This window comes from Oncorhynchus tshawytscha, linkage group LG03 (assembly GCF_018296145.1).
Source record: "Oncorhynchus tshawytscha isolate Ot180627B linkage group LG03, Otsh_v2.0, whole genome shotgun sequence".
Classification (NCBI taxonomy): Eukaryota; Metazoa; Chordata; class Actinopteri; order Salmoniformes; family Salmonidae; genus Oncorhynchus; species Oncorhynchus tshawytscha.
The window spans coordinates 228,752-256,362 of record NC_056431.1 but is presented as its reverse complement, the minus strand read 5'-3'; the positions used below and the strand labels follow the sequence as shown (position 1 = coordinate 256,362).

Here is a 27,611-nt window from a genome sequence, read left to right as displayed (position 1 = left end):
AGGCTGTAATTGCTGGCAATGGTGCGTCAACAAACTACTGAGTAAAGGGCCTGAATACTTGTGCAAATATATTTCAGTTTAATTCATTTACAAACATTTCCAAAGACCTTTTTTTACTTACTGGGTAGTGTGTGTAGATTAATACATTTTAGAATACAGCTGTAACGTAAGAAAAATGTGGAAAAAGTCAGGGTCTGAATACTTTCCAAATGCACCATACATCCTGGGATTCCGTTCAGGCCCAGCCACTCAATTATTTTTTTCCGCACAAAAGGGCTTTAATAGACACAAATACTCAGTTTCATCAGCTGTCAGGGTGGCTGGTCTCAGACGATCCCACAAGTGAAGCCAGGTGTGGAGAAAAACAGCGATGACAAGCCCAACTCAAAACAGCAGTCAGTACATCAGTAACCCATTTACCGCCAAACATCTGTTTCCCTAAACATTACACTTGTTTTCTATCAAACACTTAATTTCTAAACAGACAAGATCTGTCCAAGAAACCACAGTAAAATAAATGCCAAAATCACATGAATACAGACAATGGTTAAAACTAAAAGTCAAACTTTAGTCCAACCTATGCATGTCAAAAGAAGTTAGGTAAAAACAAAGTCTGCACTAATAAGTACACAATTGTATCAGTTTCTGCTTTGAAGGAAAATTATATAAAATAAAAATGTTCAGTGGCTAGACAGACAGCAGCAGACCCCATGGACTCAGGGTATATCTTGGGGGTGAGGTGGAGGATGGGTTACCCCAGGAAGGTGGATGTGTCACGTGGGGATGGATCAGTTAGTTGTAGTACCTGGATGGACCATCAGTATCTGGAAGGGCCTGCAGAGGAGATGAAATAGATTACTGATGTACTGTAGGTTATTTCTGAACCAAACTACAGCCATTAAAAGGCTGGACGTGTGTATTTAATTTGTCAACTGGGGCCGTGCGTACCAGAGAGGTTCCCAGAGAAGCGGTCACTACTGCTAGACATTCTGGGAGAATCGGAGTAGCTCATGGAGCCCAGCGACAAACCGCTCTTCATACTAGGACCCTGCTGGAGTCAAACACACATACACTGAATCGAGGAGAACATCAAAAGGGACAAACTACTGAGGAATTATTTGGTTTCCTGAATCACACCATCTACCTTACGGGATGGGAGTACACAAGGGATGGGAGTACACAAGGAACAGGTTTAGCCACAGTAAGAACGTGTGCTGTCAGAACACAGAAGGTTCTAGAGCACTGCCTTGTACTGCCATAATGAACAGCAATAACTCACTGACTGAACACAGACAGGAAGTGGGTTAAAGGACTGAATCAAGTGACATTTATCCTCAGGTCACCAGTTCCTGTTGCAGGAAGCACCTGAGAGCTGCTTGTTGCACTGGTATTGCAGCTGACAGAGCAGTGTGTGTGTGTGTGTGTGTTGCATACCGAGGAAACACTCCTAAGTCTGTAGTCCATTAGGACATCCGTCAGCTTCTGTGTCACCTTCAGCACGATCTGAGCATCACCCTCGTTCTCGATCTGGAAATTGTCCTACACACAGGAAACAGACCCTCATACACAGCATGTTTAAATAACACGAGAAAGCATAGTTTCACACACACAGTTCTACTCACCAGGTATTTGAGTAGCGTGGTCGGAAGGCTGCTGGTTTCAGGTACAGCTCCCATCAACCCATGGCCTGATCCACTTCCCATCTGTCCCCCTCTGAACTCATCAGGGTAGCGGCTTCCCGGACTCTCCCCCAACAACCCCTCCTGGCCAAAGCTTCCATCCCTTCCCCCTCCCAGCCCAAAGCCATCGGCTGAACCCCCTAGCCTCTGCCCCCCCGTATTGTCAGGGTAGCCTCGGAAGCTCATGTCCCTTTTCTGGAAAGCCGTGGAGCGAGGCAGGGGGTCAGAGTAGCTCCCCATACCACCCACGGGGTAGTTGAGGCCCCCGCCTTGGAGAGGGAACTCCCCTGGGAACAGAGGCTCTGCAAACCTGCCACCTAGAGGGAGACAAAAGACTGCATTTGGACTACTACACAACACTGCATCCCAACATAGACCAGTCAAGCACACAATAAAGGTCTTATCACCTCAGCAATCTCTGTTAACCCGAAAGTAAAATCTCAAGTAATTTGGACAGCTGCGTGATTAATTATACTTGTTTGAAATTGCAAACACCACCACCCCCCCACCCCACTGGAGGAGAAGCAGTTTAAGCACCGCCTTTACACAATAAGGCCAAATGACCAGTGATGAAAAACAAAACCAGGACTAATGCTGCACGGATCTCACGCATCCCATTCAGTCCTTGCAGATTATCTCAGTCTACATTCAGAATCTGCCCACGGGAGATTATCACTTCAGAGGCAACCTTACACTTCTCCCACATACACTCACCTGGTTTTGGTCCTCTAGCTCCCATTCCTCCTGGCCCTCCCATCCCTCCAGGTGGCCCCATGTTGGGGATTGCTGAACCTGTGCTGACAGGGAGATATGTCAGAACCACAGTACATTTAAAAACAGACTGAGCACAATGAGATTCAGACAAACTTGAGAATAAACATAGAAAAACGTACGTAGTCCTGCAAACGCTTGGACCTCACTGGGCTCCTTCAGAATCACCTGAAAACACCATACAGAATCAATTCAATAACCAACATCACCAGAGAGCCCCCCGGATGCATTTCAATAGTCTGCTGTGTTTTATTTTCCTCATCCATAACTTCCTGCTCCCCCTTCTCACCTTCAGCTGTCCCCTGCCCTCTGCCTTCTCCAGCTCTGCTGCTGCTTCTTTCACCTTCTTCCTCACTTCATGGTCCTTTGTGGCAGCATCTTCCTTAAAGGGCATCTTGGCAGAATGATTTTGCTTCTGGAGAACAGATGAGACCATACAGTTACACAGCATCATAACACAGACCTGTAGAGCCAACAGCCTTTTACTGTGAAAGTGACACACACACACAGCCTCACCATGTATCTGAAGGAGTGCTTCCAGCCCTTGATGTGAGCCAGCATGTCAGTCTGCAGACGGCTTACCTTCTTGCAGAGTTTACACTGGTAATGGGGTGGGACTGACTTACTAGGGCTCCGGTACTCCCACACATACTGAAGACCTGCAGAACATGAGTGACAGCTCTATCAAACAACCATGGGCAATGAAACATCGCAACAACCAATCAAGACTCGAAAAACAAATCATAGAGCCCCATGAAGCCTATATTAGTGAAAGAGTGCAATGGAGTGATTTGACTTAAATCTCTTGGACCCTTGGCATAGGGCTACTACCATGGTGCAATGAGTAGGTACTCACCAATGACAGTCTCACCAGTGATGCCCTTCAACTGTTTGGTCAAGGAGGGGATGGTCTGTACATTTCCTGCCTTGGTGGTGAACACTGGGAAATGCACAGAAGTCAACAAAGCACAAACATGGCAGAGACTGCATAATGAGATCGCCATCCTACCCACGGACAGGTGAGACCAAAGGGTCCACACGTCCAGTCAACTGACCAGCAGACAGCCAATAGCCGAAGAGCCTCATACTTCAGGAAGTGAAACACTGCAGGTATACTTCAAAAGAAGGTATAGCTTTAAAAAGGTCAATGTGCATTCCTTACACAAACCCCCAGTCAAAAGACTTGTAGTGGAGTTGAGAGGTTCTTCATTTACTGAACAACAGTTAGAAACACAACCCCTGCTCTTCTGAGCCTCCGAGGTCCTGTTTCCAGCCCTGCATCATCGACAACATCTGGTAAGAATCCTTACCATTTGTGTGCTAGTTAGGTTCTGCTAAAAACACAGATTGGTTGGGAGTACTGGAATCTCCTGCTCTGGCTGGTAATCAAAGTTGCTGGTAACCAAAAATAACTTAATTTGTTTCGCTGTGTGCAATTCGAGCCCCACCTTCACAAGATCATGATTCATTAGAAGGTTGCCTGGAAGACACACCAGGGTCTGTTTCGTGCCAGGGTTATAGTACTGACCACTACACAGAAGAGGCTAATCTGAGGTATTGAGGCCTGCTGAAAACCGTGGGGGCTGCAGTTCTTCTGCCCACCTAGACACAGGTCAGAGCTGGGATATAGGATTCTCTCACTCCCATCAGGCACTCCTCCATACCTGTGTCCAATCAAAGCAGTGAAACTCTTGCATGGGCACAGCAGGTCCCAGCCCCATTCGCAGACAGTGAGTTGAAACACTTCCTACTCTTTGAGGGCCACAAAGGCCCTGAAAGAAAATCCTTCTGTCAGCATCCATTGCCCATCTGAACTACCATAGGCCTATGAGGCCACATTTTTGTGCCGGGGGCTGATAGCCCTAAATTACATTGGGAGGGAGTATCCCATCTCATCCACCACCAATGTGTAGCACCCAACTGGGTGATGCACGGCAGTCATTTGGGCCCACATCTGACCCAGACAGGTTCCTTACTGATTTGACTTGCACCAATATGGGGCAACAGCTCTACAGGACTGCAGAGAGCACCTGCACACCTATGAGTTCCCTAGTTAGACATTCTTCTGAGAGGACAGGTTTCACATTGTGGTTTCTAAAGTTGTTCAGACTGAATATCATGGAACAAAGTGTTTTATGAAATAAAACTACTTTTAATGCATCAAAAAAGATTTATGCACATTGTATCAAAGACAGACCCCCCAAAAAGTCATTGAAATGAACACTAGGGAAAAGCCTTTGTGAGCCACACAGCCTAAGCCTGTGGGCAGTGACTACGTTCACTGGCATTTACAGCAACCTCTAAGAGGCAGTGAATCTCAGACGCAGCTTGGACTTGCCCCCTGCCCAATCAGCCACCAGCAAAAAGGCAGGAGGATGTTAAGTCACAGCTCCTAACCTCCTATCAGAGGCAGTGATGCTGTGTGGAGGCAGAACTTACCTATGTCAGCAGAGAAGTTAGGCTGCTTTCTCTGTCAGTTGGGATAACCAGGCCGAAGGAGAGAGAGACAGACAGGCATTAGTGAGACTGGAGGCAGCAGCACAGGGGCAAACCCCACTGCACTGTTCCCCAAACAGTGGGTCAGGATCCCCTGCAATCCCCCCACAGGGGTTGCAGCTTAAGAATGGGTTCTGGATAGAAACATTGGTTTGGTTTAAGCAAACGCTTCAGGTCGACCACAGCACAGAAATATTGGTTTGGTTTAAGCAAAAGCTTCAGGTGGACCACAGCAGAAAAACACATTGGAGAACCCTACTGCACTCCTGTCTCTATGGAGAGAGAGAGAAATGTCCTTTCAGCCTCTCCTTCATGACCCGGTCAGTGACATGAGGAAACTGAGCTGTTACTGACTCTGCACCGTACACATGCGCTTTACCTTGAAACGAAAGTACAAGTACTCTAGTCAGGTGTTCCAATCAGAATATATCTGTCACGAAGGCATCATAGAACCAAGCTGCCAGTGAGCCCTAGTGCTAATAGCTCAACAGGAAAATAAAATGGTGTTATGGGGGCTGACTGCCCCCTTAAAAGAAAGACAGTGATAAAGGGCATGATATTGCCCAGAGAAAACACCCAGCCCTGTTACCCTCTTTAGTTGCATCCCTTCTACACTTGGTAACAGGGTTGTCTGGAATTCCTGCTGCCCACAATACTCTTTAGCATCTCGTAGTCAATGGGTAACTCAAGCCCTGATTGAGGGGCAATGCAGCAGGCTGCATCTCCACAGAAACACATAGTCTCAGGAGACCAGAGAGCACTGATCAGTCCCTGCTGCTCCAGCAGTGTCCAGTGTCTTTGTCCAGCCAAGGGCGGCTGGTAAGGGGCCATACCACTTCCTCTGCACAGAGCACTGCTACAACTTTAGGAATGAAACCGGTTAGAAGACCATACAACGACTACGTACACAGTACTCTCAAAACCACTGTTTTGGAATCCTCATCACAATAGACACTATTCAGAATGGATTAATTAACCTAATCTGGGTTGTGAAGGACTAGTAATACAACTATAATCCTAACCGGGGGCAAACGGCATAATTGGGGGCAATTGGCATGATTACCGTGGAAGACTGAACTTACCCTGTTGTTAGCCCCTCCATTAGCGTTCCTGAACCTCTTCTGTGGTGGGGCGCCATAAGATGGCCTTGGATTGTAGCCTTGCTGCATTCTGAGGGTCATCACAAACAAATAAAGACAACGTTTAATATCTAGCTGTATGGGCCACATCTTTTTTAGGGCGACTAAGAAACAAAGCAGCTGGCCTTGTGGGCAAAACCACTTGACCACACACCGTGCAAAAGATGGTGATTGGCTAGCTGTAGCCACAATATAGTAACACTACCCGGACAACGTCCTCCAGTGTTACTATATAATAAATCGGGTGTGGTATGAGTGACATGAAATACTCTACCTGAAAAAAATAAGATTCGCTAAAGCAAACCAGAGCGGGGTGAATTTTGCGTGTCAAGAAGAACAACTAGCAAATTGACGCACGCGCAATTGTGTATCTCTTTATAGAAAGATCCATGACGTACCTGATTTTGTGAGCCTATGCGTTTGCCTGTGTACTCGAACTCGGAAATTTGAGTTCAAATTAATAAAAAAATATTAAAAGATAAGAACGACATACATTTTTTTCATTTGAAATGTATCCTTTACACAAGTTGCAATAAAACACTGCTATATGTAGACGTGAAATTGAGAACAGGAAAAAAAAATGTTGCAGGCAAATGTGAAGACAGCTTAGCTAGTTGTCGTATCAAAGAGAAAGGCCCATGTTTGTAAAGAAACAGCACGAGCTTTGTTTTGCCGTCTTCAAAAGCTACATTCGGCGCGGGAAGGCTACTGCATGCACAATTATTTCTGACAGTGTCAACACACGTGGGTATTATTATTACGCAATAAAGCAATCAATTATTCTGGGTTTACTGCTCATAGATTCTGTGTTCGAGCCAATAGTTTGCTGGCTTGCAAACTCACTGCTGCCCACTGATTGTGGTCTCCTCCTGGTCCAGCACTAGCACACACTTCGTTATTGTGTCAAATGGCACCATATTCCCCATATAGTGAACCACTTCATCAATATCAACCCTATTTGGCTCTGGTCAGAACAGAAGTAGTGAACTATATTAGAGAATTGGTTGCAATTTAAGATGTTCCTCATGTTTCTCTCCACATATAGTCCTATCCTGCAGAGATGACCAAGTGCAAGAAGAAGAAGAGGCAGGATGACTTCCAGAAGGTCAAGCTGAAGGTGGGGAAGACCAAGCCTAAAGCGGACAACGCCACCAACATCAACTTCCGCACCAAGGGAATAAACCTAACTGAACAGCTGAAGAAAGATGCTAATGCACCCACCACACACCGGAAGCTCAACATCAAGGTAGGTAACACAGACACACAAACACACTCACTCCTCTACTGTACCTTATGCTGTGTGCCTCCCCTCCTCTAGGACCTGTTGTCCCAGCTGCATCACTACAGTGGTACAGTGAAACAGGGAGCTCTTGTGGGACTGAGGGAGCTGCTGACCCTTCACCCCTCAGAGTTAGACCAACACCTCTCCAGTCTGCTCAGCGAGGCTGCTGCTGTCTTCACAGACAAGGACCCGAATGTACGGATGTCTGCCACACGCCTGCTCAGGTTAGAAAAGCATTTTGTTATGACAGTGGGAATTTGTCTTCAGGTCTTTAAAAATATATATATTTCACCTTTATTTAACCAGGTAGACCAGTTGAGAACAAGTTCGCATTTACAACTACGACCTGGCCAAAATAAAGCAAAGCAGTGTGACAAAACACAACATAGAGTGACACATAGGATAAACAAAAGCACAGTCAATAACACAATAGAAAAATCTATATACAGTGTGTGCAAATAAAGTAAGGAGATAAGGCAATAAATAGACCATAGTGGTGAAAAAATTACAATTTAGCAATTAAACACTGGAGTGATAGATATGCAGAAGATGAGTGTGCAAGTAGAGATACTGGGGTGCAAAGGAGTAGTATGGGTATGAGGTAGTTGGATGGGCTATTTACAGATGGGCTATGTACAGGTGCAGTGATCTGTGAGCTGCTCTGACAGCTGGTGCTTAAAGTTAGAGAGGGAGATATGAGTCTTCAGCTTCAGTGATTTTTGCACTTCGTTCCAGTTATTGGCAGCAGAGAACTGGAAGGAAAGGCAGCCAACGAAGGAATTGGCTTTGGGGGTGACCAGTGAGATATACCTGCTGGAGTGCGTGCTACGGGTGGGTGTTATGGTGACCAGTGAGCTGAGATAAGGCAAAGCTTTACCTAGCAAAGACTTATAGATGACCTGTAGCCAGTGGGTCTGGCGATGAATATGTAGCGAGCGCCAGCCGACGACAGCATACAGGTCGCAGTGGTGGGTGGTATATGGGGCTTTGGTGACAAAACGGATGGCACTGTGATAGACTGCATCCAGTTTGCTGTGTAGAGTGTTGGAGGCTATTTTGTAAATTATATTGTTGAGGATCGGTAGGATAGTCAGTTTTACGAGGGTATGTTTGGCAGCGTGAGTGAAGGAGGTTTTGTTGCGAAATAGGAAGCCGATTCTAGATTTCATTTTGGATTGGAGATGTTTAATATGAGTCTGGAAGGAGAGTTTACAGTCTAACCAGACACCTAGGTATTTGTAGTTGTCCACATTTTCTAAGTCAGAACCGTCCAGAGTAGTGATGCTGGTCGGGCGGGCTGGTAATGGCAGCGATCGGTTGAAGAGCATGCATTTAGTTTTACTAGCGTTTAAGAGCAGTTGGAGGCAACGGAAGGAGTGTTGTATGGCATTGAAGCTCGTTTCGAGGTTTGTTAACAGTGTCCACAGTGTTTGTTCTCCAACCCCCACAAAACCATACACCACTTGAGAGCAGCACAGTCCTTGCAGAAATGCCTTAATGCCAGTTCTTCTACTGTCGCACCTTCCTACCCAATATGAGATTTGAACCAGAAACTCTCCTGCTACTAGTGCACCTCCCTAACCTTCTACCCTCTCCGTGCCCTGATCAGGTTCATAGCCCAGAGTGTGCCAGCGGAGCGGACGTCTCCATTCTTCCCTCTCCTCTCTGCCCACCTCTCCTGTGCCATGACCCACATCGAGACGGGTATCCAGGAGGATGCCCTGAAAGTCCTCGACGTTTTGCTGGACCACTATCCTGCCCTGCTGGCCGCTCGTCCCGCCCTGCTGCTCACCAACTTCCTGGAGCTGATCTCACACAGAAGTACCGGGGGCGGGGCAAGGAAGGGGCAGGAGGGGAAGGGGAGGAGCTGGGCCCTGTCAGTCAACCCTAACAGGAACATGACTGGTCAGCAGTGGAGACTCACAGTGCTGCTCAGGTATTCATACACTTGCAATGAGTTAGCAGTGTCCTATTGGTATGTACATGTATTTTTCTGGCGTGACCTTTGTGTTTGTGTTTTCCAGACTGGGGCGTTTTCTTCAGGCGGTAGTTGAGGAGAGACGAGCGGAGGAGGGGGTTGCATGTGTCTCAGGTGACATGTTCAGTGTTTTGAATGGACAAGGAGGAGCTAACGCACCTTTGGAACTCAACTGGGAGGAGCTTACCTACAGAAAAGGTGGATTTCAGGTGTTTGAACATTCAGGAGCCATGCCCACTCCGCATTCCACCTTCAAACTCCGGTAAGCACATCACAGACACACACTTCATTAACAAGCACACACACACACACACACACTTCATTAACAAGCATATACACACACACACACTCTGCTGACTCACTCTCCTGTCCTGCTCATCATCTGTCCCTTTCCTCCACTGTATTTGTAGGCCGGAGACTGAGCCTGGGGCTGGGGTGAGTGAGGGGCTGGGCACAGGGGAGGCTGTACGGGGCTTTGCCTCAACCCTGGTGCCCCTTCTACTAGACGTCTGGGTAGAGGCTAGTGCCAGCGACCGGAGCAAGACTGACAGTGCTCATCTCCTCACCCCTGACGCCATGTCACTGATGTACCAGGTCCTCTCCATACTACAGCTGCTACGCAAGCTGGCGCCACAGAGAGAATACCAGGATACACTGGTAACACACACACACAGGTCTTCTCTCTCAGTGTAACATGTGTGGTTACCTTTGTTCTATTAACACTGGTGTTTGTGTGTTTAGGATGTGTGGTTTCGCAGTGAGTACCTGGGGGATTTTAAGCAGCACTTCATGAAGAACTTCCCCTATGGAAATCTGGACACCCCTAAACAAAGGCGGAAGACCGACCCCAAGAGGTGAGGTGGGGTGAGGTGGTGCTAGGGCCCTTGGTGTATGTGTAGGTACTCCAGCGTTTCCCAAACTAGGGGTCGCTACCCCATATGTGTCTCCTGATTTGAAAATGGGGTCGTGAGAGAAACTCTGGGGGGAAAAACATCTGGTCTATAGTCAACTGAATGCTCTGGTTAGTTGTAGAACCACGGTTCAATTTCAGCTACTAGCGGTTAGGACAAACCGTGGTTTCTGTTTTCTTCCTAAAAATTTGCTCTAACCATTGAACAGTTTGAGCTATTACCAATTATGATATATAATATCAGCACAAAATGACTGGGGGGGGACATAATTAAAAGTGTGTGTGTTTGGGTGTGGTGTTTCAGGAGTAAGCAGGCAACTACAATCCCAGGGCAGACAGTGGAACCCTTGGCTCTAAACGTGCTGCTCTGCCAGGTCATGGTTTCCATGGTTACCCTCAGCCAGAGGGAGGGGCAAGCCCAGGAGCCTGATGCTGAGTGGCTGATGCCTCTGAGAGGGTTTGTCCAAGAGACTCTGTCCAGTGGGGCCAAGCTGAGCCAAAGACACCTACATACACTCCTGGAGACTGTCTGGAGAATGGTCATCACACAACGCAGCAGGGGTAAGACTGTGTGGGTTTGTGTGGGCTGTCAAGGGTGCGGTTATGAGTTCATCTTAAATGGTTTTCACATGTCTGGCGTCCTAACCGGTGGTGTGTGTAGCGGTGACGGAGGATCTGTTACAGGCGGTGTATGTTCAGTACCAGCAGATGAACCTGAATCTGCAGACCAGAACACTGCTACTTTCCTTCTACAGCAGACTGTACCTACAGGAACACAACCACACACACATCGCCAGGTAACACACACACGTTCTAGTGTTTACTGTACCAAATAACCAAAGATATATTTAGGCATAACCAAGTCTGCAGGGTAGACTACTCTGCTCCTAAATGTCTGTCTTCCTCTTCGGTCTCCCCCTTCAGGAGTAGAGTGTTGTCTCGGTGGCTGGCTGCTCTACCGCTCCAGTTGTCCCAGCTGGGCCACCGTAACCCTGCCCTCTCAGACAGGCTCCTGCTCTCCATCCAGGCTGCTGCCTCCCGCGGGAACAAGGCCCTGCTGAACTCCCTACACACGCATGCATGCAGGCTCTACGGTGAATACACACACACACGCATGCATGCAGGCTCTACGGTGAATACACACACACACGCCTGTATGCAGGCTCTACGGTGAATACACACACACCTGTATACAGGCTCTACGGTGAATACACACACACCTGTATACAGGCTCTACGGTGAATATACACACACACACACCTGTATACAGGCTCTACGGTGAATATACACACACACACACCTGTATACAGGCTCTACGGTGAATACACACACACACCTGTATACAGGCTCTACGGTGAATATACACACACACACACCTGTATACAGGCTCTACGGTGAATACACACACACACACCTGTATACAGGCTCTACGGTGAATATACACACACACACACACCTGTATACAGGCTCTACGGTGAATACACACACACCTGTATACAGGCTCTACGGTGAATACACACACACCTGTATACAGGCTCTACAGTGAATACACACACACCTGTATACAGGCTCTACGGTGAATACACACACACCTGTATACAGGCTCTACGGTGAATACACACACACCTGTACACAGGCTCTACGGTGAATACACACACACCTGTATACAGGCTCTACAGTGAATACACACACACCTGTACACAGGCTCTACGGTGAATACACACACACCTGTATACAGGCTCTACAGTGAATACACACACACCTGTACACAGGCTCTACGGTGAATACACACACACCTGTATACAGGCTCTACAGTGAATACACACACACCTGTACACAGGCTCTACGGTGAATACACACACTCCTGTACACAGGCTCTACGGTGTATATACAACAACAAAAAACACATGTGAAGCTCCACTTATAACAGTCGGGCAGATCGGTACTAAACAGGTAGTCACTAAATGGCCATGCTAGAAAATACCTAAATGACAATGTACACTTTGGAGATGTTTTCTATGTTTCTCCACTGGGGGGCAGTAAAGGTCCATCTGAACTCCATAGCAGGAGAGAGAGGGGAGCATGTTGTACAAGCTAGAGACAAAGGTTGGAGGTGTATCAGTTAAAAGGAGTGGAAGTGGTGGAGGGCACCTATATTGTAATATAAGCTAAGACAGAACTGGTGAGGAGGTTTGTGTTATGATTAAAGGCCCCAGAGAAGACAGAACTGGGGAGGGTGAGGGGGTTTGTGTTATGATTAAAGCCCCAGAGAAGACAGAACTGGGGAGGGGTTTGTGTTATGATTAAAGGCCCCAGAGAAGACAGACCTGGGGAGGGGGTTTGTGTTATGATTAAAGGCCCCAGAGAAGACAGAACTGGTGAGGGTGAGGGGGTTTGTGTTATGATTAAAGCCCCAGAGAAGACAGAACTGGGGAGGGTGAGGGGTTTGTGTTATGATTAAAGGCCCCAGAGAAGACAGAACTGGTGAGGGTGAGGGGTTTGTGTTATGATTAAAGGCCCCAGAGAAGACAGAACTGGTGAGGGTGAGGGGTTTGTGTTATGATTAAAGGCCCCAGAGAAGACAGAACTGGGGAGGGTGAGGGGGTTTGTGTTATGATTAAAGCCCCAAAGACAGAACTGGTGAGGGTGAGGGGTTTGTGTTATGATTAAAGGCCCTAGAGAAGACAGAACTGGGGAGGGTGAGGGGTTTGTGTTATGATTAAAGGCCCTGGGGAAGACGGACCTGGTGAGGGTGAGGGGGTTTGTGTTATGATTAAAGGCCCCAGAGAAGACAGAACTGGGGAGGGTGAGGGGGTTTGTGTTATGATTAAAGGCCCCAGAGAAGACAGAACTGGGGAGGGTGAGGGGGTTTGTGTTATGATTAAAGGCCCCAGAGAAGACAGAACTGGGGAGGGTGAGGGGTTTGTGTTATGATTAAAGGCCCCAGAGAAGACAGAACTGGGGAGGGTGAGGGGTTTGTGTTATGATTAAAGGCCCCAGAGAAGACAGAACTGGGGAGGGTGAGGGGTTTGTGTTATGATTAAAGGCCCCAGAGAAGACAGAACTGGGGAGGGTGAGGGGTTTGTGTTATGATTTAAAGGCCCCAGAGAAGACAGAACTGGGGAGGGTGAGGGGTTTGTGTTATGATTAAAGGCCCCAGAGAAGACAGAACTGGTGAGGGTGAGGGGGTTTGTGTTATGATTAAAGGCCCCAGAGAAGACAGAACTGGGGAGGGTGAGGGGGTTTGTGTTATGATTAAAGGCCCTAGGGAAGACGGAGTGGGCGATTCATCATCACAAGACTCTGTTTGTCTGAATAGTCTGTGACATCAGCAATGTGCGTCAGCAGCCAACATAACATAATACAGACCATCTGATCATTACTACTCTCTCTCCCTTTATCTCTTTTAGCGCTCTCTCTAGCTCTCTCTCTTTATCTCTCTGTTTGATGATTTTCTTTCTTAGACCATAAACTGGTGATGGATAGTCCATTCACTCTTTACGTCACCATTGGCTTCTTGTTGCTAGGTACGGTGTGTGTGTTTACAACACCATGGTCCTGGATAGGTACAGGAGTGCAAGCTTTTGTTCCAGCCCAGCACTAACACACCAGATTCAGCTCATCAAGGGCTTGATGGTTACAGGTGACTCTAATGATGGGGTGTGTTGGACAGGAGCTAAGTTTCTACAGCACCATAGTTTCCCTCCTTTGCTATAGTGTATGAGCTGTAGTTGTCCCCCTCTGCTGTAGTGTATGAGCTGTAGTTGCCCCCCTCTGCTGTAGTGTATGAGCTCTAGTTTCCCTCCTCTGCTGTAGTGTATGAGCTCTAGTTGCCCTCCTCTGCTATAGTGTTTGAGCTCTAGTTGCCCTCCTCTGCTGTAGTGTATGAGCTCTAGTTGCCCTCCTCTGCTATAGTGTTTGAGCTCTAGTTGCCCTCCTCTGCTGTAGTGTATGAGCTCTAGTTGCCCTCCTCTGCTGTAGTGTATGAGCTCTAGTTGCCCTCCTCTGCTGTAGTGTATGAGCTCTAGTTGCCCTCCTCTGCTGTAGTGTATGAGCTGTAGTTGCCCTCCTCTGCTGTAGTGTATGGGCTGTAGTTGCCCTCCTCTGCTGTAGTGTATGGGCTGTAGTTGCCCTCCTGCTGTAGTGTATGGGCTGTAGTTGCCCTCCGCTGCTGTAGTGTATGAGCTGTAGTTGCCCTCCTCTGCTGTAGTGTATGGGCTGTAGTTGCCCTCCTCTGCTGTAGTGTATGGGCTGTAGTTGCCCTCCTCTGCTGTAGTGTATGAGCTGTAGTTGCCCTCCTCTGCTGTAGTGTATGAGCTGTAGTTGCCCTCCTCTGCTGTAGTGTATGGGCTGTAGTTGCCCTCCTCTGCTGTAGTGTGTGAGCTGTAGTTGCCCTCCTCTGCTGTAGTGTATGAGCTGTAGTTGCCCTCCTCTGCTGTAGTGTATGAGCTCTAGTTGCCCTCCTCTGCTGTAGTGTATGGGCTGTAGTTGCCCTCCTCTGCTGTAGTGTGTGAGCTGTAGTTGCCCTCCTCTGCTGTAGTGTATGGGCTGTAGTTGCCCTCCTCTGCTGTAGTGTATGGGCTGTAGTTGCCCTCCTCTGCTGTAGTGTGTGAGCTGTAGTTGCCCTCCTCTGCTGTAGTGTATGAGCTCTAGTTGCCCTCCTCTGCTGTAGTGTATGGGCTGTAGTTGCCCTCCTCTGCTGTAGTGTGTGAGCTGTAGTTGCCCTCCTCTGCTGTAGTGTGAGCTGTAGTTGCCCTCCTCTGCTATAGTGTATGAGCTGTAGTTACCCTCCTCTACTGTAGTGTATGAGCTGTAGTTGCCCTCCTCTGCTATAGTGTATGAACTGTAGTTGCCCTCCTCTGCTGTAGTGTATGAGCTGTAGTTGCCCCCTCTGCTATAGTGTATGAGCTGTAGTTGCCCTCCTCTGCTATAGTGTATGAGCTGTAGTTTCCCTCCTCTGCTATAGTGTATGAGCTGTAGTTGTCCTCCTCTGCTGTAGTGTATGAGCTGTAGTTTCCCTCTGCTATAGTGTATGAGCTGTAGTTGCCCTCCTCTGCTGTAGTGTATGAGCTGTAGTTGCCCTCCTCTGCTGTAGTGTATGATCTGTAGTTGCCCTCCGCTGCTGTAGTGTATGAGCTGTAGTTGCCCTCCTCTGCTGTAGTGTATGAGCTGTAGTTGCCCTCCTCTGCTGTAGTGTATGAGCTGTAGTTGCCCTCCTCTGCTGTAGTGTATGGGCTGTAGTTGCCCTCCTCTGCTGTAGTGTATGGGCTGTAGTTGCCCTCCTGCTGTAGTGTATGGGCTGTAGTTGCCCTCCGCTGCTGTAGTGTATGAGCTGTAGTTGCCCTCCTCTGCTGTAGTGTATGGGCTGTAGTTGCCCTCCTCTGCTGTAGTGTATGGGCTGTAGTTGCCCTCCTCTGCTGTAGTGTATGAGCTGTAGTTGCCCTCCTCTGCTGTAGTGTATGAGCTGTAGTTGCCCTCCTCTGCTGTAGTGTATGGGCTGTAGTTGCCCTCCTCTGCTGTAGTGTGTGAGCTGTAGTTGCCCTCCTCTGCTGTAGTGTATGAGCTGTAGTTGCCCTCCTCTGCTGTAGTGTATGAGCTCTAGTTGCCCTCCTCTGCTGTAGTGTATGGGCTGTAGTTGCCCTCCTCTGCTGTAGTGTGTGAGCTGTAGTTGCCCTCCTCTGCTGTAGTGTATGGGCTGTAGTTGCCCTCCTCTGCTGTAGTGTATGGGCTGTAGTTGCCCTCCTCTGCTGTAGTGTGTGAGCTGTAGTTGCCCTCCTCTGCTGTAGTGTATGAGCTCTAGTTGCCCTCCTCTGCTGTAGTGTATGGGCTGTAGTTGCCCTCCTCTGCTGTAGTGTGTGAGCTGTAGTTGCCCTCCTCTGCTGTAGTGTGAGCTGTAGTTGCCCTCCTCTGCTATAGTGTATGAGCTGTAGTTACCCTCCTCTACTGTAGTGTATGAGCTGTAGTTGCCCTCCTCTGCTATAGTGTATGAACTGTAGTTGCCCTCCTCTGCTGTAGTGTATGAGCTGTAGTTGCCCCCTCTGCTATAGTGTATGAGCTGTAGTTGCCCTCCTCTGCTATAGTGTATGAGCTGTAGTTTCCCTCCTCTGCTATAGTGTATGAGCTGTAGTTGTCCTCCTCTGCTGTAGTGTATGAGCTGTAGTTTCCCTCTGCTATAGTGTATGAGCTGTAGTTGCCCTCCTCTGCTGTAGTGTATGAGCTGTAGTTGCCCTCCTCTGCTGTAGTGTATGATCTGTAGTTGCCCTCCGCTGCTGTAGTGTATGAGCTGTAGTTGCCCTCCTCTGCTGTAGTGTATGAGCTGTAGTTGCCCTCCTCTGCTGTAGTGTATGAGCTGTAGTTGCCCTCCGCTGCTATAGTGTATGAGCTGTAGTTGCCCTCCGCTGCTATAGTGTATGGGCTGTAGTTGCCCTCCTCTGCTGTAGTGTATGAGCTGTAGTTGCCCTCCTCTGCTGTAGTGTATGAGCTGTAGTTGGTGATGTGTAGAGCAGCCAAACTGGTGAAAAAATACTACAGTTTGAACATTAACAGCTTTAACAAGGTAGAAAGTGTATAGAGTTGATAATAAATGTACATATCTAAATAATTTAATCTCTGGAAAAGTATTCTTCCATCACAGTATTTTTTAATATTAAGCTTTTAGCAGCATTTTTGTTGATTTTGTGGTCTCAAACCAGTGAGTTTATTTAAGTTCTTAATCAAGAATATGGGCAAAATGTAATTACTGAGAATGAAAGAGGTGGGAATGTTGTTCCCTTGTCATATAATTGCTACATTTAATATCAATATAGAATTAAAAATAGTTTTCAATTGTATTTTGACTTATTTTTCTCGACGCGAATATTGGGTCAAGACTGAGCCAACCTGGTTCAATATGGGTCCTAAGACGACCAGTTGAGAACCGCTGTTGTAGAGTGTGTGTGTGTGTGTGTGTGTGTGTGTGTGTGTGTGTGTAGACCCACAGGAGGGCAGTGTGGTATTGTTACCGGCTGAATCTCAGCAGCGATTGGTCCAGCTACTCTACTTCCTGCCTGTGATGTCACAGGGTCTGTTGGCCAATCTGAGTCGCTGCTGCACTGCGGGACGCGTCTCTGCCGGCCTGGCTGCCTCCCTCATACGCATCATACACCTCAGGTAACCCCAGCAACCTCCCAAAGCTACAGGTCATAAACTCTGTCACTAACCCAATGTTCTTACATGATCCCTGTGTCACAGAAATGTGAGAGTCATGTGGTTTAAACTTAAACAACGTTTGACCGTTGAGGTTTCATCCTAAAAACATCTAGATGATATCCAGGGCAGACCAACATCACGTGGCCTTTACGGTTTGACATCGTTTCTCTTGCACTTAAAAATGTTCTGAATAGAATTTTTGATTCCTAAAAGTGTGTGTGTGAGAGAGAGAGCCGTCAGTCATTCCTGGTTAGAGAGGGGAGACAGCAGACCGATGGTTCGCCAGCTTAATGGAATCAAACGATCAACCAATTAAGGCACGTCGAGGGTTGTGGCACAAGATCAGTGTCATGAGCTCATGGTTTATAACAAGGCCTGACGCTGATGGCACTTGATGGGAATTTATAGTTCACTGGACCTTTAGATGGCAGTGTTGGTCCTTTAGTGTGCTGTTGTGTGTGAGCATAGCAATGTTCTGCTGTTTGGTCATGATTTCTCACACGCATCTGGCCTTGCATAACGCTATGATGTCATCAGTGTTCATCGTCAGCAAGTGTGTGTGTATTTGTAAGACACCCAGTGTTTCTCTGGGGTAGTGTTATACACACACACACACACACACCTAACTAGGGGTTGGGGCAGTGTGTGTGTGTAGAGACTAGGGGTTGGGGCAGTGTGTGTGTGTAGAGACTAGGGGTTGGGGCAGTGTGTGTGTATAGAGACTAGGGGTTGGGGCAGTGTGTGTGTATAGAGACTAGGGGTTGGGGCAGTGTGTGTATAGAGACTAGGGGTTGGGGCAGTGTGTGTGTGTGTGTGTATAGAGACTAGGGGTTGGGGCAGTGTGTGTGTGTGTATAGAGACTAGGGGTTGGGGCAGTGTGTGTGTGTGTGTATAGAGACTAGGGGTTGGGGCAGTGTGTGTGTGTGTGTGTGTATAGAGACTAGGGGTTGGGGCAGTGTGTGTGTGTGTGTGTGTGTATAGAGACTAGGGGTTGGGGCAGTGTGTGTGTGTGTGTGTGTATAGAGACTAGGGGTTGGGGCAGTGTGTGTGTGTGTGTGTGTGTATAGAGACTAGGGGTTGGGGCAGTGTGTGTGTGTGTGTGTGTGTGTGTATAGAGACTAGGGGTTGGGGCAGTGTGTGTGTGTGTGTGTGTGTGTGTGTGTGTGTGTATAGAGACTAGGGGTTGGGGCAGTGTGTGTGTGTGTAGAGACTAGGAGTTGGGGCAGTGTGTGTGTGTGTGTAGAGACTAGGGGTTGGGGCAGTGTGTGTGTAGAGACTAGGGGTTGGGGCAGTGTGTGTGTGTGTGTATAGAGACTAGGGGTTGGGGCAGTGTGTGTGTGTGTGTAGAGACTAGGGGTTGGCAGTGTGTGTGTAGAGACTAGGGGTTGGGGCAGTGTGTGTATAGAGACTAGGGGTTGGGGCAGTGTGTGTGTGTGTATAGAGACTAGGGGTTGGGGCAGTGTGTGTGTGTGTGTATAGAGACTAGGGGTTGGGGCAGTGTGTGTGTGTGTGTATAGAGACTAGGGGTTGGGGCAGTGTGTGTGTGTATGTATAGAGACTAGGGGTTGGGGCAGTGTGTGTGTGTATAGAGACTAGGGGTTGGGGCAGTGTGTGTGTGTGTGTATAGAGACTAGGGGTTGGGGCAGTGTGTGTGTGTGTGTGTGTGTGTGTGTATAGAGACTAGGGGTTGGGGCAGTGTGTGTGTGTGTGTGTGTGTGGAGACTAGGGGTTGGGGCAGTGTGTGTATATAGACTAGGTGTTGGGGCAGTGTGTGTGTGTATAGAGACTAGGGGTTGGGGCAGTGTGTGTGTGTGTGTATAGAGACTAGGGGTTGGGGCAGTGTGTGTGTGTGTGTATAGAGACTAGGGGTTGGGGCAGTGTGTGTGTGTGTGTATAGAGACTAGGGGTTGGGGCAGTGTGTGTATAGAGACTAGGGGTTGGGGCAGTGTGTGTATAGAGACTAGGGGTTGGGGCAGTGTGTGTGTGTGTATAGAGACTAGGGGTTGGGGCAGTGTGTGTGTGTGTGTGTGTGTGTGTGTGTGTATAGAGACTAGGGGTTGGGGCAGTGTGTGTGTGTGTGTGTGTGTGTATAGAGACTAGGGGTTGGGGCAGTGTGTGTGTGTGTGTGTGTATAGAGACTAGGGGTTGGGGCAGTGTGTGTGTATAGAGACTAGGGGTTGGGGCAGTGTGTGTGTGTGTATAGAGACTAGGGGTTGGGGCAGTGTGTGTGTGTATAGAGACTAGGGGTTGGGGCAGTGTGTGTGTATAGAGACTAGGGGTTGGGGCAGTGTGTGTGTGTGTGTGTGTGTGTGTGTATAGAGACTAGGGGTTGGGGCAGTGTGTGTGTGTGTGTGTGTGTGTGTGTGTGTGTGTGTGTAGAGACTAGGGGTTGGGGCAGTGTGTGTATAGAGACTAGAGGTTGGGGCAGTGTGTGTGTGTATAGAGACTAGGGGTTGGGGCAGTGTGTGTGTGTGTATAGAGACTAGGGGTTGGGGCAGTGTGTGTGTGTGTGTGTGTATAGAGACTAGGGGTTGGGGCAGTGTGTGTGTGTGTGTGTGTATAGAGACTAGGGGTTGGGGCAGTATGTGTGTGTATAAAGACTAGGGGTTGGGGCAGTGTGTGTGTGTGTGTGTGTGTATAAAGACTAGGGGTTGGGGCAGTGTGTGTGTGTGTATAGAGACTAGGGGTTGGGGCAGTGTGTGTGTGTGTGTGTGTATAGAGACTAGGGGTTGGGGCAGTGTGTGTGTGTTTGTGTATAGAGACTAGGGGTTGGGGCAGTGTGTGTGTGTGTGTATATAGAGACTAGGGGTTGGGGCAGTGTGTGTGTATAGAGACTAGGGGTTGGGGCAGTGTGTGTGTGTAGAGACTAGGGGTTGGGGCAGTGTGTGTGTAGAGACTTGGGGTTGGAGCAGAGTGTGTGTGTATAGAGACTAGGGGTTGGGGCAGTGTGGGTGTGTGTGTGTATAGAGACTAGGGGTTGGGGCAGTGTGTGTGTGTATAGAGACTAGGGGTTGGGGCAGTGTGTGTGTGTGTGTGTGTATAGAGACTAGGGGTGGGGGCAGTGTGTGTGTATAGAGACTAGGGGTTGGGGCAGTGTGTGTGTAGAGACTTGGGGTTGGAGCAGAGTGTGTGTGTATAGAGACTAGGGGTTGGGGCAGTGTGTGTGTGTGTGTGTGTGTATGTATAGAGACTAGGGGTTGGGGCAGTGTGTGTGTGTGTGTGTGTGTACAGAGACTAGGGGTTGGGGCAGTGTGTGTGTGTGTGTGTGTGTATAGAGACTAGGGGTTGGGGCAGTGTGTGTGTGTATAGAGACTAGGGGTTGGGGCAGTGTGTGTGTGTGTGTATGTGTGTGTGTATAGAGACTAGGGGTTGGGGCAGTGTGTGTGTGTACAGAGACTAGGGGTTGGGGCAGTGTGTGTGTGTGTGTGTGTATAGAGACTAGGGGTTGGGGCAGTGTGTGTGTATAGAGACTAGGGGTTGGGGCAGTGTGTGTGTAGAGACTAGGGGTTGGGGCAGTGTGTGTGTGTATAGAGACTAGGGGTTGGGGCAGTGTGTGTGTGTGTGTGTGTGTATAGAGACTAGGGGTTGGGGCAGTGTGTGTGTGTGTGTGTGTGTGTGTGTGTGTGTGTGTGTGTGTGTGTGTGTGTGTGTGTGTGTGTATAGAGACTAGGGGTTGGGGCAGTGTGTGTGTATAGAGACTAGGGGTTGGGGCAGTGTGTGTGTGTAGAGACTAGGGGTTGGGGCAGTGTGTGTGTAGAGACTTGGGGTTGGAGCAGAGTGTGTGTGTATAGAGACTAGGGGTTGGGGCAGTGTGTGTGTGTGTGTGTGTGTGTGTACAGAGACTAGGGGTTGGGGCAGTGTGTGTGTGTGTGTGTGTGTATAGAGACTAGGGGTTGGGCTGTGTGTGTGTGTGTGTGTGTGTGTGTGTGTGTGTATAGAGACTAGGGGTTGGGGCAGTGTGTGTGTGTATAGAGACTAGGGGTTGGGGCAGTGTGTGTGTGTATAGAGACTAGGGGTTGGGGCAGTGTGTGTGTGTAGAGACTAGGGGTTGGGGCAGTGTGTGTGTGTGTATAGAGACTAGGGGTTGGGGCAGTGTGTGTGTGTATAGAGACTAGGGGTTGGGGCAGTGTGTGTGTGTGTATAGAGACTAGGGGTTGGGGCAGTGTGTGTGTACAGAGACTAGGAGTTGGGGCAGTGTGTGTGTGTGTGTGTAGAGACTAGGGGTTGGGGCAGTGTGTGTGTAGAGACTAGGGGTTGGGGCAGTGTGTGTGTGTGTGTGTGTGTGTATAGAGACTAGGAGTTGGGGCAGTGTGTGTGTGTGTGTGTATAGAGACTAGGAGTTGGGGCATTGTGTGTGTGTGTGTGTGTATAGAGACTAGGGGTTGGGGCAGTGTGTGTGTGTGTGTGTGTGTGTAGAGAGACTAGGGGTTGGGGCAGTGTGTGTGTGTGTGTGTGTATAGAGACTAGGGGTTGGGGCAGTGTGTGTGTGTGTGTGTGTGTGTGTGTGTGTGTGTATAGAGACTAGGGGTTGGGGCAGTGTGTGTGTGTGTGTATAGAGACTAGGGGTTGGGGCAGTGTGTGTGTATAGAGACTAGGGGTTGGGGCAGTGTGTGTGTGTAGAGACTAGGGGTTGGGGCAGTGTGTGTGTAGAGACTTGGGGTTGGAGCAGAGTGTGTGTGTATAGAGACTAGGGGTTGGGGCAGTGTGGGTGTGTGTGTATAGAGACTAGGGGTTGGGGCAGTGTGTGTGTGTGTATAGAGACTAGGGGTTGGGGCAGTGTGTGTGTGTGTGTATAGAGACTAGGGGTGGGGGCAGTGTGTGTGTATAGAGACTAGGGGTTGGGGCAGTGTGTGTGTAGAGACTTGGGGTTGGAGCAGAGTGTGTGTGTATAGAGACTAGGGGTTGGGGCAGTGTGTGTGTGTGTGTGTATGTATAGAGACTAGGGGTTGGGGCAGTGTGTGTGTGTGTGTGTGTGTGTGTGTGTGTGTGTGTACAGAGACTAGGGGTTGGGGCAGTGTGTGTGTGTGTGTGTATAGAGACTAGGGGTTGGGGCAGTGTGTGTGTGTATAGAGACTAGGGGTTGGGGCAGTGTGTGTGTGTGTGTGTATAGAGACTAGGGGTTGGGGCAGTGTGTGTGTGTACAGAGACTAGGGGTTGGGGCAGTGTGTGTGTGTGTGTGTGTATAGAGACTAGGGGTTGGGGCAGTGTGTGTGTGTGTGTATAGAGACTAGGGGTTGGGGCAGTGTGTGTGTGTGTGTATAGAGACTAGGGGTTGGGGCAGTGTGTGTGTGTGTATAGAGACTAGGGGTTGGGGCAGTGTGTGTATAGAGACTAGGGGTTGGGGCAGTGTGTGTGTGTGTATAGAGACTAGGGGTTGGGGCAGTGTGTGTGTGTGTGTGTGTGTGTGTGTATAGAGACTAGGGGTTGGGGCAGTGTGTGTGTGTGTGTGTGTGTGTATAGAGACTAGGGGTTGGGGCAGTGTGTGTGTGTGTGTGTGTATAGAGACTAGGGGTTGGGGCAGTGTGTGTGTATAGAGACTAGGGGTTGGGGCAGTGTGTGTGTGTGTATAGAGACTAGGGGTTGGGGCAGTGTGTGTGTGTATAGAGACTAGGGGTTGGGGCAGTGTGTGTGTATAGAGACTAGGGGTTGGGGCAGTGTGTGTGTGTGTGTGTGTGTGTGTGTATATAGAGACTAGGGGTTGGGGCAGTGTGTGTGTGTGTGTGTGTGTGTGTGTGTAGAGACTAGGGGTTGGGGCAGTGTGTGTATAGAGACTAGAGGTTGGGGCAGTGTGTGTGTGTATAGAGACTAGGGGTTGGGGCAGTGTGTGTGTGTGTATAGAGACTAGGGGTTGGGGCAGTGTGTGTGTGTGTGTGTGTATAGAGACTAGGGGTTGGGGCAGTGTGTGTGTGTGTGTGTGTATAGAGACTAGGGGTTGGGGCAGTATGTGTGTGTATAAAGACTAGGGGTTGGGGCAGTGTGTGTGTGTGTGTGTGTGTGTGTATAAAGACTAGGGGTTGGGGCAGTGTGTGTGTGTGTATAGAGACTAGGGGTTGGGGCAGTGTGTGTGTGTGTGTGTGTATAGAGACTAGGGGTTGGGGCAGTGTGTGTGTGTTTGTGTATAGAGACTAGGGGTTGGGGCAGTGTGTGTGTGTGTATATAGAGACTAGGGGTTGGGGCAGTGTGTGTGTATAGAGACTAGGGGTTGGGGCAGTGTGTGTGTGTAGAGACTAGGGGTTGGGGCAGTGTGTGTGTAGAGACTTGGGGTTGGAGCAGAGTGTGTGTGTATAGAGACTAGGGGTTGGGGCAGTGTGGGTGTGTGTGTGTATAGAGACTAGGGGTTGGGGCAGTGTGTGTGTGTATAGAGACTAGGGGTTGGGGCAGTGTGTGTGTGTGTGTGTGTATAGAGACTAGGGGTGGGGGCAGTGTGTGTGTATAGAGACTAGGGGTTGGGGCAGTGTGTGTGTAGAGACTTGGGGTTGGAGCAGAGTGTGTGTGTATAGAGACTAGGGGTTGGGGCAGTGTGTGTGTGTGTGTGTGTGTATGTATAGAGACTAGGGGTTGGGGCAGTGTGTGTGTGTGTGTGTGTGTACAGAGACTAGGGGTTGGGGCAGTGTGTGTGTGTGTGTGTGTGTATAGAGACTAGGGGTTGGGGCAGTGTGTGTGTGTATAGAGACTAGGGGTTGGGGCAGTGTGTGTGTGTGTATGTGTGTGTGTATAGAGACTAGGGGTTGGGGCAGTGTGTGTGTGTATAGAGACTAGGGGTTGGGGCAGTGTGTGTGTGTGTGTGTGTATAGAGACTAGGGGTTGGGGCAGTGTGTGTGTATAGAGACTAGGGGTTGGGGCAGTGTGTGTGTAGAGACTAGGGGTTGGGGCAGTGTGTGTGTGTATAGAGACTAGGGGTTGGGGCAGTGTGTGTGTGTGTGTGTGTGTATAGAGACTAGGGGTTGGGGCAGTGTGTGTGTGTGTGTGTGTGTGTGTGTGTGTGTGTGTGTGTGTGTGTGTGTGTGTGTGTGTGTATAGAGACTAGGGGTTGGGGCAGTGTGTGTGTATAGAGACTAGGGGTTGGGGCAGTGTGTGTGTGTAGAGACTAGGGGTTGGGGCAGTGTGTGTGTAGAGACTTGGGGTTGGAGCAGAGTGTGTGTGTATAGAGACTAGGGGTTGGGGCAGTGTGTGTGTGTGTGTGTGTGTGTGTACAGAGACTAGGGGTTGGGGCAGTGTGTGTGTGTGTGTGTGTGTATAGAGACTAGGGGTTGGGCTGTGTGTGTGTGTGTGTGTGTGTGTGTGTGTGTGTGTGTGTATAGAGACTAGGGGTTGGGGCAGTGTGTGTGTGTATAGAGACTAGGGGTTGGGGCAGTGTGTGTGTGTATAGAGACTAGGGGTTGGGGCAGTGTGTGTGTGTGTAGAGACTAGGGGTTGGGGCAGTGTGTGTGTGTGTATAGAGACTAGGGGTTGGGGCAGTGTGTGTGTGTATAGAGACTAGGGGTTGGGGCAGTGTGTGTGTGGTATAGAGACTAGGGGTTGGGGCAGTGTGTGTGTACAGAGACTAGGAGTTGGGGCAGTGTGTGTGTGTGTGTGTGTGTGTAGAGACTAGGGGTTGGGGCAGTGTGTGTGTAGAGACTAGGGGTTGGGGCAGTGTGTGTGTGTGTGTGTGTGTATAGAGACTAGGAGTTGGGGCAGTGTGTCTGTGTGTGTGTATAGAGACTAGGAGTTGGGGCATTGTGTGTGTGTGTGTGTGTATAGAGACTAGGGGTTGGGGCAGTGTGTGTGTGTGTGTGTGTGTAGAGACTAGGGGTTGGGGCAGTGTGTGTGTGTGTGTGTGTATAGAGACTAGGGGTTGGGGCAGTGTGTGTGTGTGTGTGTGTGTGTGTGTGTGTGTGTGTGTGTGTGTATAGAGACTAGGGGTTGGGGCAGTGTGTGTGTGTGTGTATAGAGACTAGGGGTTGGGGCAGTGTGTGTGTATAGAGACTAGGGGTTGGGGCAGTGTGTGTGTGTAGAGACTAGGGGTTGGGGCAGTGTGTGTGTAGAGACTTGGGGTTGGAGCAGAGTGTGTGTGTATAGAGACTAGGGGTTGGGGCAGTGTGGGTGTGTGTGTGTATAGAGACTAGGGGTTGGGGCAGTGTGTGTGTGTGTATAGAGACTAGGGGTTGGGGCAGTGTGTGTGTGTGTGTATAGAGACTAGGGGTGGGGGGCAGTGTGTGTGTATAGAGACTAGGGGTTGGGGCAGTGTGTGTGTAGAGACTTGGGGTTGGAGCAGAGTGTGTGTGTATAGAGACTAGGGGTTGGGGCAGTGTGTGTGTGTGTGTGTATGTATAGAGACTAGGGGTTGGGGCAGTGTGTGTGTGTGTGTGTGTGTGTGTGTGTGTGTGTGTGTACAGAGACTAGGGGTTGGGGCAGTGTGTGTGTGTGTGTGTGTATAGAGACTAGGGGTTGGGGCAGTGTGTGTGTGTATAGAGACTAGGGGTTGGGGCAGTGTGTGTGTGTGTGTGTATAGAGACTAGGGGTTGGGGCAGTGTGTGTGTGTACAGAGACTAGGGGTTGGGGCAGTGTGTGTGTGTGTGTGTGTATAGAGACTAGAGGTTGGGGCAGTGTGTGTGTATAGAGACTAGGGGTTGGGGCAGTGTGTGTGTAGAGACTAGGGGTTGGGGCAGTGTGTGTGTGTATAGAGACTAGGGGTTGGGGCAGTGTGTGTGTGTATAGAGACTAGGGGTTGGGGCAGTGTGTGTGTGTGTGTGTGTGTGTATAGAGACTAGGAGTTGGGGCAGTGTGTGTGTGTGTGTGTGTATAGAGACTAGGAGTTGGGGCATTGTGTGTGTGTGTGTGTATAGAGACTAGGGGTTGGGGCAGTGTGTGTGTGTGTATAGAGACTAGGGGTTGGGGCTGTGTGTGTGTGTGTGTGTGTGTAGAGACTAGGGGTTGGGGCAGTGTGTGTGTGTGTGTGTATAGAGACTAGGGGTTGGGGCAGTGTGTGTGTGTGTGTATAGAGACTAGGGGTTGGGGCAGTGTGTGTGTGTGTGTATAGAGACTAGGGGTTGGGGCAGTGTGTGTGTGTATACAGCCTAGGGGTTGGGGCAGTGTGTGTGTGTATACAGCCTAGGGGTTGGGGCAGTGTGTGTGTGTATACAGCCTAGGGGTTGGGGCAGTGTGTGTGTGTGTAGAGACTAGGGGTTGGGGCAGTGTGTGTGTGTGTAGAGACTAGGGGTTGGGGCAGTGTGTGTGTGTGTGTATAGAGACTAGGGGTTGGGGCAGTGTGTGTGTGTGTGTGTATAGAGACTAGGGGTTGGGGCAGTGTGTGTGTGTGTGTGTGTATAGAGACTAGGGGTTGGGGCTGTGTGTGTGTGTATAGAGACTAGGGGTTGGGGCAGTGTGTGTGTATAGAGACTAGCTAGGGGTTGGGGCAGTGTGTGTGTGTTTGTGTGTGTGTGTAGAGACTAGGAGTTGGGGCAGTGTGTGTGTGTGTGTGTAGAGACTAGGGGTTGGGGCTGTGTGTAGAGACTAGGGGTTGGGGCAGTGTGTGTGTGTATAGAGACTAGGGGTTGGGGCAGTGTGTGTGTGTGTATAGAGACTAGGGGTTGGGGCAGTGTGTGTGTGTGTGTATAGAGACTAGGGGTTGGGGCAGTGTGTGTGTGTGTGTGTGTGTGTGTATAGAGACTAGCGGTTGGGGCAGTGTGTGTGTACAGAGACTAGGAGTTGGGGCAGTGTGTGTGTGTGTGTGTGTGTAGAGACTAGGGGTTGGGGCAGTGTGTGTGTAGAGACTAGGTTGGGGCAGTGTGTGTGTGTATAGAGACTAGGGGTTGGGGCAGTGTGTGTGTGTGTGTGTGTGTGTATAGAGACTAGGGGTTGGGGCAGTGTGTGTGTGTGTGTGTGTGTGTATAGAGACTAGGAGTTGGGGCAGTGTGTGTGTGTGTGTATATAGAGACTAGGAGTTGGGGCAGTGTGTGTGTGTGTGTGTGTATAGAGACTAGGGGTTGGGGCAGTGTGTGTGTGTGTGTGTGTGTAGAGACTAGGGGTTGGGGCAGTGTGTGTGTGTGTATAGAGACTAGGGGTTGGGGCAGTGTGTGTGTGTGTGTGTGTGTGTGTGTGTGTGTGTAGAGACTTGGGGTTGGAGCAGAGTGTGTGTGTATAGAGACTAGGGGTTGGGGCAGTGTGTGTGTATAGAGACTAGGGGTTG

General features: G+C 49.5%; 2 protein-coding genes across 4 annotated transcripts in view; one reads left to right on the top strand and one right to left on the bottom strand.

Annotated features, from left to right (window-relative positions):
* Nucleotides 1–55: 55 nt before the first annotated feature.
* On the bottom strand, nucleotides 56–6,490 carry LOC112241908 (keratin, type I cytoskeletal 9). Of its 2 annotated transcripts, none has more exons than XM_024409918.2 (12): nucleotides 6,360–6,490; nucleotides 6,029–6,116; nucleotides 4,890–4,920; nucleotides 3,307–3,390; nucleotides 2,967–3,109; nucleotides 2,740–2,865; nucleotides 2,573–2,618; nucleotides 2,394–2,471; nucleotides 1,623–1,996; nucleotides 1,435–1,539; nucleotides 949–1,051; nucleotides 56–834 (listed from the first exon to the last, which is right to left on the bottom strand). In XM_024409918.2, exons 2-12 carry the CDS (start codon nucleotides 6,113–6,115, stop codon nucleotides 818–820), a joined length of 1,194 nt encoding a protein of 397 aa, XP_024265686.1. In that variant the 5' UTR covers nucleotide 6,116; nucleotides 6,360–6,490; the 3' UTR covers nucleotides 56–817. The 2 variants fall into 2 exon arrangements, with proteins under 2 accessions (XP_024265686.1, XP_024265687.1); XM_024409919.2 differs by having other exon boundaries at nucleotides 949–1,048.
* Nucleotides 6,491–6,694: 204 nt separating this feature from the next.
* The window catches only part of LOC112241907 (testis-expressed protein 10 homolog), a 37,893-nt gene continuing 16,976 nt past the window's right edge, over nucleotides 6,695–27,611 (top strand). The window contains exons 1-11 of one of the 2 annotated variants that reach the window (XM_042306790.1): nucleotides 6,695–6,829; nucleotides 7,131–7,331; nucleotides 7,404–7,591; nucleotides 8,977–9,303; nucleotides 9,392–9,607; nucleotides 9,756–10,002; nucleotides 10,087–10,199; nucleotides 10,560–10,816; nucleotides 10,917–11,052; nucleotides 11,180–11,349; nucleotides 17,227–17,404. In XM_042306790.1, coding sequence (XP_042162724.1) covers nucleotides 7,146–7,331; nucleotides 7,404–7,591; nucleotides 8,977–9,303; nucleotides 9,392–9,607; nucleotides 9,756–10,002; nucleotides 10,087–10,199; nucleotides 10,560–10,816; nucleotides 10,917–11,052; nucleotides 11,180–11,349; nucleotides 17,227–17,404 — 2,018 coding nt within the window. In that variant the 5' untranslated portion in view covers nucleotides 6,695–6,829; nucleotides 7,131–7,145. Of the gene's footprint in view, nucleotides 6,830–7,126; nucleotides 7,332–7,403; nucleotides 7,592–8,976; nucleotides 9,304–9,391; nucleotides 9,608–9,755; nucleotides 10,003–10,086; nucleotides 10,200–10,559; nucleotides 10,817–10,916; nucleotides 11,053–11,179; nucleotides 11,350–17,226; nucleotides 17,405–27,611 lie in introns of both variants that reach the window. The other variant, XM_042306793.1, reaches the window with a different exon arrangement.